This window comes from Drosophila ficusphila, unplaced genomic scaffold (assembly GCF_018152265.1).
Source record: "Drosophila ficusphila isolate 14025-0441.05 unplaced genomic scaffold, ASM1815226v1 contig_414, whole genome shotgun sequence".
NCBI lineage: Eukaryota > Metazoa > Arthropoda > Insecta > Diptera > Drosophilidae > Drosophila > Drosophila ficusphila.
The window spans coordinates 4905238-4917119 of record NW_025064328.1 but is presented as its reverse complement, the minus strand read 5'-3'; the positions used below and the strand labels follow the sequence as shown (position 1 = coordinate 4917119).

Sequence of the window (11882 nt, the reverse complement as noted above, 5' to 3'; positions counted from 1 at the left end):
CGGTTTCAGCCCGGATTACCAACACTTGCTGAACAGAACAGACTTTTCTGGCCCCGCAGCAGTTTTCTGGGCAAATGCAATTGCATCTCCGCTTCGATTGCAGAAGTCATATTTCACTGCCAGAAAGTAGGCAACATCCAATTGAGGCTGGCTCCCTTCCGATGTCCTGCCAAATGTAAACAAACATTTTCCACTCACTTTGAAGGATAGAGAGGGGAGGGGGAGGGGGTTTTCCTGGAAGCCAACTGCACGTGCAGATTATCAGAGCGGGGAAAACGCTGCGCAGACTCACCAAAAATCGAAGAGAGCGCGTGTTGGGTTTTCCCCCAAAGCCAAGTTAGCATTGAAAAGCCTTTGTTCAGTTTCCCAGCCAGTCAGTTCGTTCGCGTTTTCCGTCGCAGCAGCCACTGCCACTGCAAGTGTTTTTCCGGGCCTGAAACGCGATTATTCCCAAAAGTCGTAAGAAGTGTGAAAGTGCCGCGAGTTCGGAAAGTGTTTCATGACAGTTAAAAAGTTTACGACCAGGCCAAGAATGTGGACTCTCAATGAACTGTGAAATAACTTTGAAAAAACTTAAAGTTAAAACTACGAGTAAAAAAAGTTAAATGATACGCATCTCGGTTTTGTTTACCTATGGCTTTGACATTGGCGCCACATTTGCATCCGGGCAGGTGTAAATATTCATTTCTGTAGCTGGCAAAGTTGCTGCTTGCTTTTAGAATAATTAAGCGCATCAGGAATTTACCGCCCGCCACCCACACCTTTCACAAAAAGGACCGGAGAAGGACAAAAAACTTGGCCAGAGCCTTGAAACTTTGAAGAGCGGCCGCCAGTCAAAGCAGCTTTAAGGTCCTGTTTTTTGTGTTTCTGTGTGTGTGTGTGTCGCCCCTCAGAGGATCCCAAAAGCGAAGGCGAACTGCATGGTAAGTGACGAGGAGCACCTGCAGCTCTCCACTGCTTTGGCCAAGTTAGCAGCTTGTTTATAGTTGGTTAATTGAGGTCCGGCGAGGAGTCCGAAAAACTTTAATTGAATACTGCACTTGCCAGACTTAATTATGCAGCGCACAGCCCTTCGGATTTTATCTGCCGAAAGAACAAAAAACCAGAGCCCCATTCAATGCGGATTATTGGGCCATGCTTCAGAAGTCAATTCCTACACTGCCACTGCAGCTTTCCCTAACAAATCCCCAACTACAATAGTAATCTCCCATCAGAATTTCCCTGTTCCTTGTCTCGCTTCAAAATCGAAACGAAACTTGAATGGCTTAAGTGATTTAGCAACTCGATCGCATTCGTTTGCGCATTTCAATGCTGATGTAGTGAGAAAAAAACTATACATCCAAACAAAAATGTTATTTTTAGTTATTATCTGCTTATTCAAAAACTAATAAACTAAAGATATTTAAATATTCTTTGAGAGCTATAGAGATTGCAACATGTTTCACTTCATTGAAAGTATTTTTTATAAAGTCAAGGAATCCAAAGTATGTTGTTCATATTAATAAAAAAAACTTTATCTATTACTAGATTTTTTAGTAACTTAAATTTGGTGAATGATGGTAAATCATATCCTTGTGATACAACCACTATTTTTGTCACAGTGTGACACCTTAGCTTCATTCTGTTCTGTTTTGGATTCGGGTCGGGACTCGTTGCCTACTTTCGGGCACTGGGAAAAACTTTTTAAGTGCCAAAGCAAAAGGCGCTGAATTAAATTAAAAATGGGGAAGAGCTCGACGAAAAGGGAGATCCTCATCGGCTCGTGTGCAAATAAGGGGAAAGGGAGCCGGGCTTCAAATTCAATTTGAGGAGCACGGTCTCCGCTTTCCCTTTTCCCAACAATAGTTAAGCGGAAATGTAAGTCCCCGGGGGCAAAGGCATCGCCGAGGAGCCTGGGAAGTGTGTCAAAGTACGCAAAGCTGGCGAAGGAATCAATCGAATCGAATAGAAACCGAAACGAATCGAATCGCAAGGAAGCGATGAAGTCGATGAAGGCGACGAAGGCGAAGCGAAAAACCAAACAGCCACGAGCCATAAAAATGGGCCAAAATGAGTGGGTGAGACGTCAAAAGAAATTGAAATGGAACTCAAGCAAAAACTACTTTGTTTGCGATTAGCACTTGGCCGGATTATGGGAAGGAGGGGAAATGGGGGGAGGGGAGGTCCTTGCAGGACTAACAGGATGGTAGGATGGTTGGATGGCAGAATGGCAGGCGTTTGCCGAGAGGAAATGAAATGTGTGTCAATATATTGATTGAATAATGGTCTACATATTGACAAACAACTCAAAAGGCACTCGACAGCGCCTGACTAGAGACGCAACCCAGTCAGCCGGAAGAGAGAGAGTTGCAGGAGGAGGCGTAGGAATAGGACATCCTGGGGGCACAGGAAGCGGAAGTTACGCACACACACGCACTCACAAACACACACACATTTCCATATTCACACACATTGAGACACTCGCATGTCGAATCGGCAAATGCAAAGTGAGACATCAAAAGCATTTCGAGTGCCTCGTCATCAATGTAAAGCAGCTGCTGGCATCCCAGAAATATTCGGACGGAGTTGAAGAAGAACTCGATCCCCGAAGACGAAGATGCTCCCTAGACAGAAGCACAAAATCGGGGGGCGTTGGGTAACACGTGTTCCTTTAATTAGATAAAGTTTGTTTGCATTACAAACATACTGGCAGCAATTTGCCTTCTGTGCTCCTCGGTTGTCGATGGCAACGCTTCTGCTGCCAAGTTCTTTTTCTTTTGCGCCCCCGCGGGAAAAGTTCCGGGCCATGATTGACTGACGCACGTCTAGTCAAATAAAAATGGCACATAGAAATACAAAAAAAAAAACAAAAAAAAAATAAAAATGAAAATAAAAATAAAATATTCCAGCAACTTTTGGTCGCTCTGTGAATATTTATGTAAATAATCCCATTGAATGGTGCAGTGCTCATTTGGGCGACGTTTTGCGCAGACTTTTCGCAGAGTTTCCGCTGCGTAAATATTTGAATATTTGTCTGCTTACTTATTTCCTTTGTGGCGATTCTCGCTTTGAAGCGAACAAACTTAAAAATTTCTAACGAAATTCATTCAGATTTCGGAATTCCGTTCGAATTGAAATTATTTATTGGGGCTCATTAGCTTTGAAAGAGGGCGAAAATTGCTCAATGGCAATTTTAAGCCGATGCAAATCCCACATAATTTACGATGTAATATGGACTGCATATTTAACGAGCCGAAAGAAACACTTCTCAAATCCCCACAAAGGCCCCTTTGAGAATTCAAGGCTTTCTTCCGCCTCTTTCTTTCTCGGTCGTTCCGTCTCTCCTTCGCTTTCTCTTTGTTTGTTGCACAGGGGCTTGTTGTTAATTAAAAGCTCACAAAAGTAGGTAACATGCATATTACACACGCTGGCACACAACCAACCTCACTCTCAATTGTTGCACATACGTATTAATTCGGCCTGAATGCCTCACTCTCTGTGTGTGTGTGTGTGTTTGGTTGTGTGCCTGTGTGTGTGTGTGTGAGTGTGGACTGGGGCTTCCTCTTCCTTCGACACAACAATGAAATGGCGACCATTGAGAATGATAACAATGAAGGCCACCACTGCACATAAACTTGCCAAACAAACACAAGGAAAGTGCGCAACAACAACAACCAGAACAAAAATAACAACAATAACAACAAAGAAACAACAATAATAACAGTTACAGCAACAATGAAACACACTAACACAAATCTTTATTTAAGCATAACACAAAACACGAAAAAAAGAATGGCAGAAAGAAACCAATTCAATGGTGGAAGCCCCACAAACACACTGAAACCCTGAAAAGAAGAAGCGGTTTGGAAAAAAGACCAAGAAGAAGAAGAGGAAGATGATGAAGAGAGCGGTAGAAAGAAGGGTCTCCGTGGAGAGAGGACCAAGGGCCACCGAGTGAAAAAATTAGAACAGTCAAGCGCCTCGGGATATGCAACACATAAAACTTGCCAGCCGAGCTGGGAAAGCGACTTCAAGAGCCTTCCACTTGCCCCGCTCCTCTGCGATTTGGATGGGTGCTGGGAAATCGTCACTGAAAAAAAAAAATAATTACTGTCTTTAAAATAAAATTATCACGCAGACTTGTTTAAAAAAAAAATATATTAAAATCAGTACAGATGTGTTAATAAATGTAATACATTTTATTCGATTTTAACTGCCTTCCTTTAAAACAAAAATGAAATATGTTTGCGTTATTTTGTGTTACAATACTCTACAGTTTTTTATTGCACCATTGTACCAAAATCTTCTGCAATTATTGCAAGATTCTTTATTGAAGAATTCCTTTTTAGCAAGTATACTCTCAAGTAGTTTCTCTCCATGTGGCAAGTGTTGTGGCAATGCCATTGCAGCAGTCAACTGGATGGCCAGCCATTTCCGTTTCGATGTCTCCCGTTTAGTCGGATGGCAGTTAAGCCATTCCCTTCCACTCGATGCCAGTTTAAACTTGGCTTGCCACGGCCTACACACGCACACACGTACTCGATTTTTACCAATCCCTCCCCTTTTTCCTACCCACATCCCATATCCTTCTGCGTGTGGCAAAGTTTTCCCTGACTCCTTTGGGGCAAAAGAAGAGGAAAATCGAGAGAGAGAACGACGCTGCCAAAAACTTTGCATCGCAAACTTTTGTGCATATATTTTCCACAAAACGGATGCTTGTTTTTCATGTCTGCTGGCTTATTTCGTTTTGGGGTTTTCCATTTTTAGGTTTTTTCCATCCCCTCCCCCCTCCCCCTCAGCTTTCCGAACCCTTCAATCTCCCGCCGGCAGGCATATTCACTTAGAAAACCTCTTTCCACTCTGCTCTACCGATTTCAAATGCTTTAATCGCAATTTATCAAATTGGAAGAGGCCGAGCCGGGCTGAAAAGTTTCTGCCTTCGAAATTGGGGCATTGTAAGCGTTTAATTTGTCAGCCATTTGCTTAGTTAAAAGTTTTTCATTCTCCATTTTGAATTCAGGTTGCTACATGCCTTGGCTTTTTTGGGAAAATTGCTGGGTTTTATTTCTCGATCAGCAATAAAACTGAAAGTCCGGCTATGAGTTATTTGCCGGTTATTTATATGCAGAAATAAATCGATACTCATAGTTTTTGTAAGGGATTATGGTTGTAAGGTTAAAGGGGAAAATATTGAACTAATTAAAGGATTTAAGCTTAAATATGTAAGTAAAGGTTTCTAGGCTTGCTAAGAGAGATTCAGTGAATATAAATTCTATTTTTACATTTTTATTTGTATTTATTTTAAACTTTCTTAAATATTTAATTCAAACATATAAATAAAATGTATATTATTTCCTCTGAAATGGAAACTATGTTGACTTATTTAAACCCTTATGCTTTCAGGGTGTCCAGGCATGTAACCACTTGATGTGGAGCACAGCGGAGCGATGAGGCGTCTGAGCTTGGAGAGCACCGCAGCATGTCCTTGTCGGAACGGAACACACCCAGCCATGGGCAGGGATCGGGTGGATCGGGTGGAGGCGGGACGGGGGCAGCGGGGACGCACCGCCAGCGACCGCCGGACGTGGAGGAGGCGCTCTCCTCGATGCTGTGGACCCCCTACGAACGGACGCCCCTGCCCAGCTCCTCGGAGGAGGAGGCCGAGGAGGAGGACGACGACGAGCGGCTCAATCGGCAGCTGCGCAAGTCGCACAGCAGCTACGAGGCCTCGGCCTTGAACCAGCCCCACCACCACACCGCCTCCCACCACCACCACCACCACCCACTTTTCGCCCACCACCAGGAGGCCGTGCTCCTGCCCCCCCGTGCCTTCGTTTCCCCCGTTTAGTTTAAGCGCCTTCGACGCGGCAATCGCCGGCTTCGATCACCTGGCCAAAGTGGGCTTCTCCGCCGGCGGCGGCAGGCGGAACCGCTACTCCTTCCCCGCCTACCAGGGAAGCCCCTCCCGCACGCTCACCCAGTGGTGCTCCTCGGCCGCCACCTCGATCAAGGAGCCGCCTTCCTACGAGTCACTGTACACCGCCTCCAACTCGAATGTGGGCGGACCGCCCTCCTCCTCGTTGACCAGCAAATCCTGCGGGGAGGAGGAACTCGAACCATGTGATAGATCGCCACGATCGCCAACGAAAGCAGCAGCAGCAGAGGATCGGGATCGGAATCCAGATCGGTACGGAGATGTGATCAAGTCCAAGGCTGCTCCACTAACGGCTAAAGTTCCCGCTGGATTGGGTCTAAAGCGCTCCTTCACGGATGACTACATTTCGCAGGTGGGTTTTTTAAAAGATTATGGGGTAGAAACATAAGATATGAAGGTGCCAGACTCTCAAAGTAGAAGGGAAAGAAAGGGAAAATCTGAAATGAACAGGGGTCAAAATTTCGACCATCGGGAATACCCTCTGCAAGGTTATAAAAATATTGAATATTATATTTATTAATTTCAAAGGTTATAAGATGCAACACTTTTGATATCTCCGCTAGCCTCAAATAATATTAGAATAACATTAAAAAAAAGAACCACTTTTTTATTTAGTGCCCATTAAAAGTGTTTTTAATCTTCATCTAAAATAAAGATTGCCTTATAAAAGAGCAACCCCTTAAGATTCCTCACCTATTGTTATGAATACCTTCTGCCGAACACCTTGCACCCTCGTTTGTCTAGGTGAAAATGGAATATTTTTTCCAGCGAGGTTGAGCGTTAAGTCCACTCTCCTCCTCCCCTTCGATACTTTCAGCTGCTTAATGGAGCACCATCAAATTTGATGTCAAGGGTTCAACACAAAATACTTGGCGCCGCCAATGGGAAACTGTGAGAGTGAAGCGCGAAATGGGAGCGCCAAGTCGAACTGTCGCCTTATCGGGCCCATTGACAGCCCCTCACCCCCGCATTTTATCCCCCCTCCTCCTCCAATCCAATCCACTGGTAACCCCGATAAGGGCTAATGCTTCACTTAGGCCCTTAAGTGCCGCTAGCATCCCTCGCAGATAAGCGCCATATGTTGCCTATCAGTATCGAATATTGGACCGCAAGGGGCAAAACCCAAAGGGGGGCGGGGCTTTGTTTCCACATATTAAATTTTATATGCATATGCATAAAGAACGGCATAAAGTACGAGTACTCTGGCATAGGGGCTCGCATGTGGCTGTGTTTTCTGTGCACACTTCATAATTTGTTTATGTGGCGTCAGCGAAACGGAAAATTGACCGCACAAAAATGACAAACAAAGCACAAAGGCGGTGGGCAGCAATTGCGAAGGGGGAAGGGGGGTAAAATGCATAACAATGGTTTCCACAAAGCAAGGCGGCTGCAAGGGGGTGCGGGCGGAAAACAAAAATATCAGCTTTCGTTTCTCGAAAACGTATTATACTATCAAAATAAATGGAGTCGTATCAATTGCATAAAACACGACACATCCACGCAATTCAATAGCAATAAATGCTGACACGATAGCTACCCAATGCAGCAGGTAAATGCATCGACAGGCAATCTACAGAAGCACCTGAGTTTTTTTGGAGGTCGCTTTAAGGTCGCAAGGGATATACTTCTTATATTAAGTAACAAAAAAATAATCTCAAATATCAAATAATTCCATTATGTTATAAAATACATTCCGATTCGATGACAGACTTAAAGAATTAGCTTTCACCGAACGCAGACTTCATAATCTTAAAGTTCTGATTTTTCTAATCCATTTCCACTGTCAATCTGTTCACGGCTGGCCGAACTTAATAAGCAATGACAAATGGCTCAAAACGACTTGGTCTTCACATTCTGAACCCTCTGCTCCCAACTTATTTTCCCCTTTTTCCCAACACATACGAATATATATCTCTGCTTGCTATATGTGCGTGGCTTTTGACGACTGACTCATGACGAGAGGTTTATGGGCAAGATGTAATGAAGTTGGCAGAGCTTTTCCGCTGCCAAGCACCGTTAGCCGGGGATGAGTTTCGGTTTTTCGGTACCCCTCCACCCCAACCCCTCGGAAAAACCCCCTTCAACCAAAACCATGTTGCCGCCGTGATTGTGATTGCAACGCACTCGACAGCAACGCAATCACAGTGCACAAGAGTGAACAGCATTAGAACAATAAATTCGAAGGGGGGCAATGAGGGGGGTTTGCTAACAGTAAATCACATTATATTTCTGTGACGTAATTAATGCAAGTAACACAGCGTAACACAATTAGATCCCACACACACAAATACAAGTACTCATAAAACAGAGGAAAGATATATCCGCTTGGCTTTTAACCCACATCATGTCGAAGGGGGATTGGGTTAGGGATTGGGATTGGGATTGGGATTGGGTTCTTCGGTTTGGAATAGGGAGCAACAGCTTTATCAGCACATCGCAGGCAGCAGGCAGCAGCAGCCACAACATCACAGAACCACCAGCAAAGGCAGCAGCAACACCACCACCGACAACAACAACAACAACAATTACTTGTGACGGTTTTATGTTTATGCGTTGGCTTAATTAATTCAATTAAGCGCACATTTATGCCCCAGCCGAAGGATCCCCACTTTCCCTCCTTTTTCGGGGTGGGAAAATGCGAGGGAAAATGAGACTGCTTGGCAGCGGGTAATCCCCCGGCAATTAGCATTAATTACGACTTGAAACTTAAATCTTGTCATTCGCAATATGTATGCAAACCTGACTCGTTCTTCTCTTTCATCACTCTCTCTCTTTCTTTCTTCCGCAGAATTGCGCTTCTCCATTCAGCAGCGGCAACAACGTTGAGACAACGGAAACCCAGAGCCCAACAACGAATGCGAGATCACAACAAAGCGAAGAAAACCCAGGCAGCAGCGCAGCGAATTGCATTATCAATGAACAGCAGAGAGACGAAGAGGCGGCAGCAGCAGAAAGTGCAACTGCAACAACAACAACAGCAACAGCAACATCATCGGTTGAAGCGGCAACATCGGGAGGAAAACATGAGGAAACCAGCTCGGTGGCAGTGCAGGTCAGTCAACCTGTTTCCTGTGCCGCCGGAGAGCGAAGAGAGCCGCTGAGAGCCAGCAACACGCCAGCGAAGCGAGCTGTGAGCAGCAGCAGCAGCAACACGAGCTACGCGAGCAACACCACCGACGGCAGCAGCAACACCAGCGGCGAGCGAGCGGCGATCAGTGTCTCGGCAACTTTCGGCGGGCCAACAACGAACGCGAGCAACCGGAATTGCTACTACGCAGGCAGCAGCAATCGCAGCAGCAGCAACAGCAATAGCAATAGCTATCGCCCACTGTACGACAGCAGCAGCAGCAGCGTGCTGCGGCCCAACAAATGTTTGGCAGAACTCGAGCGTCTGTATGCCGAATTTCGCGCGAGTGAAAGCAGATTCGAGCGGGGTCTCAGCCAGTTGGACATCGAAAACGCCAACGCCAACGCCAAAGCCACCGCCAACGACAGCGAGATGCGTCTAAATGTGCCAGCCACTGCGGCAGCAGCAACTGTTGCTGGTAGCGCAACTAGCAATAGTAGCAGCAGCAACAACACCAGCAACAGCAGTAGCAGCAGCAGCAGCAGTGTGTTTCTCAATGTGTCCGGCAGCAGCAGCACCGACATCGGCGACAATCAAGTTGTCGACGAGGCCAAGAGCATCAGCAACATTGCGGTGCTGCCAGCAACAACAACTGGAACTTCAAACTCGAAGTCCTGCCAGCGACAACCGAGCCTAACGATCCAAGTGAACAACAGCAACACTAACGGTACAACTAACGGCAATCGCGTTTCGGTGGCTTCGCCCACGGCAATTGTAAACAACAACAACGGTGTGTGCGTTGTCAACTGCAGTTACACCCCCAGCAGCAACAGCAGCAACAACAGCAAAATCAGCAGCAACATCAGTAACAGCAACAACAATAATAGCGTTGTGGAAATTAATAATTGTGTGCCAGCAGCCAAAGTGTTCAGTGCAAGTGTTGAAAATAAGCTAAATAATAATGGTAGCACCCCGAGCGGGGATCAGCAGCAGCAGCAGCAACATGTTGCAGCTACCACGGCGAGCAATAATAATCACGTGCAGCCGGATAACAGTGTGAATATAATCAATGTGAATGCCAGCAACAATAACAATATTAGCAGCAGCCACCCACGCACCTTCACCTCAACGGAATGCCAAACGGATGACCTGACAGCCAGTTCATCATCCCATCTGCAGCAGCAGCATCAGCAGCAGCAGCAGCAGCAACAGCAGCAACAACAAATCCGGACACGCGAGCAACGTCGCAAGGAGCGAAGGGAACGACGGCAGCAACAACAACAGCAGCAGCAGCAACAACAACAATTTCCGCCGCACCATCAGCGGCGGCACCCGCCCCTCCTCCTCCGCCACAGTTGCATCCACCCCCTCACCTGCACCACCCACATCCCCTTCCCCATCCCCACCCCCTGCCGCATCCCCATCCCGCCGCCATGGGATTGGCGCGTGCTCTTCTGCCGGACATCCTCCACGCCCACTATCCGCCGCCCTACAGCGCACTGCCCGTTCCCGTTGCCGTTCCCGTACCGCCCCCTCCACCGCCCGCGACAGCAGTTGCTGCGGCTGCTGCTGCTGCGGCGGCGGGACAACAGCAACATGCAACTCCGGTGCCACCGCCGCCGCCACCGATGACGTCCGTGATTTCGACGGTGCCACTGCCGGGTCCGCTGCCAGCGCCGCTCATGAACGACGGACGCTTCACGCTGCCGCTGCCCATCATGCGCAGGTGAGTTCCGCTCATCTCCCACTCCCACTTTCAGTCCGGAGTTCGGAGTACCCGGTACCCAGTTCCCAGTCCCCAATCCCTGAGAGCAACTCTCACCTCTTCCCGGACAGCATCGATCACTCATCCGACCCGTTACGTTCGACCGGGCACTCCCTTGTCGTCTTCGACCAGTCTCGAGTTTCATTTCCCCCAAGCCATTGAAAAGTGCACTCGGGAAAATGGGAAAATCATTGCTAGGCATGAGAGATGTTATAAGATGTCATTTCAGATTACTAGAAAATATTAGATACTATTAGATACTTCGTAAAATATTTATTCAAATTATTTCAAATTTATCTTTGAGAATTCTATATTTTTTTCATCTGCTTCATGATGATACAATATTTCTAAAAAAAGAAAAAAATAATAATTAGTTCGAAAGTTATTATTTCCACAGAGCAATTAGCAAATACAAGTTTGTAGTTAATTCATTCATTAAGGAGAAATGTATCTCATTGTGGCTCTGCATCCTTCTCAAACCTAAATTCGCGGAATTTTTTCCCAGTGTCCATTTCGACATTTTCTATTACCACATACTGGCTTTTGCGGCGCTCTTCCTGCTTCGCTTTCGAGTGTTCGTGTTCGTGTTAGACGGGGCCAGACATTATAATGATGGTAATTTTTATGTCAGTAACAAATTTCTTGCATGATTTGATTCTCTAGACCAGGAAAAGAGGTTCATTCAGGTCCAGGCCGGCTCGGTCAGGGCTCGTGGTGTAAAAATTAATTCTCAACGTTGACAGCTTCCAAGAAATTAACAAAAAGCGAGAAAAGTGGATAGAGGATGGAGTGAACGACGGAGTGGCTTTAATTTAAAGTTCGGGCCAAAAAAAATACAAACCAGACGTCGGGCCGTTGGCCATTACTCCCGTCTAGTTTTCGGCGAAAAGTTTTTGGCGCTTTGGTTTCGGGGGCTTTAATAACTCATTTTTATTATAATGAGTTCGGGCTTATCTGTAATTGCACATCTAGCGCGGCAGCTTGGCTTTGTCCTAGGCTGACTGGCCATAATTCTGCGATCCGAGTGGCTAAGTTGCGCTTTCCCACGCATTTATTGTATTGCCTGGAACACTGAAACACTTTTCTATAGTTGGGCACCGGCAGAACCAGTTTGCTACGAGAGCTCGCGAATAATC

The 11882-nt window shown here is 46.3% G+C and overlaps 1 protein-coding gene across 1 annotated transcript in view; it reads left to right on the top strand.

Moving 5' to 3' along the window:
- Window positions 1–390: 390 nt before the first annotated feature.
- Window positions 391–11882, top strand: part of LOC108087664 — a 36299-nt gene continuing 24807 nt past the window's right edge. Inside the window, 5 exon segments of the mRNA XM_017185153.2 lie at window positions 391–923; window positions 5383–5796; window positions 5798–6266; window positions 8703–10314; window positions 10317–10707. Of these exon segments, the coding sequence (XP_017040642.2) occupies window positions 5459–5796; window positions 5798–6266; window positions 8703–10314; window positions 10317–10707 (2810 nt within the window). The 5' untranslated portion in view covers window positions 391–923; window positions 5383–5458.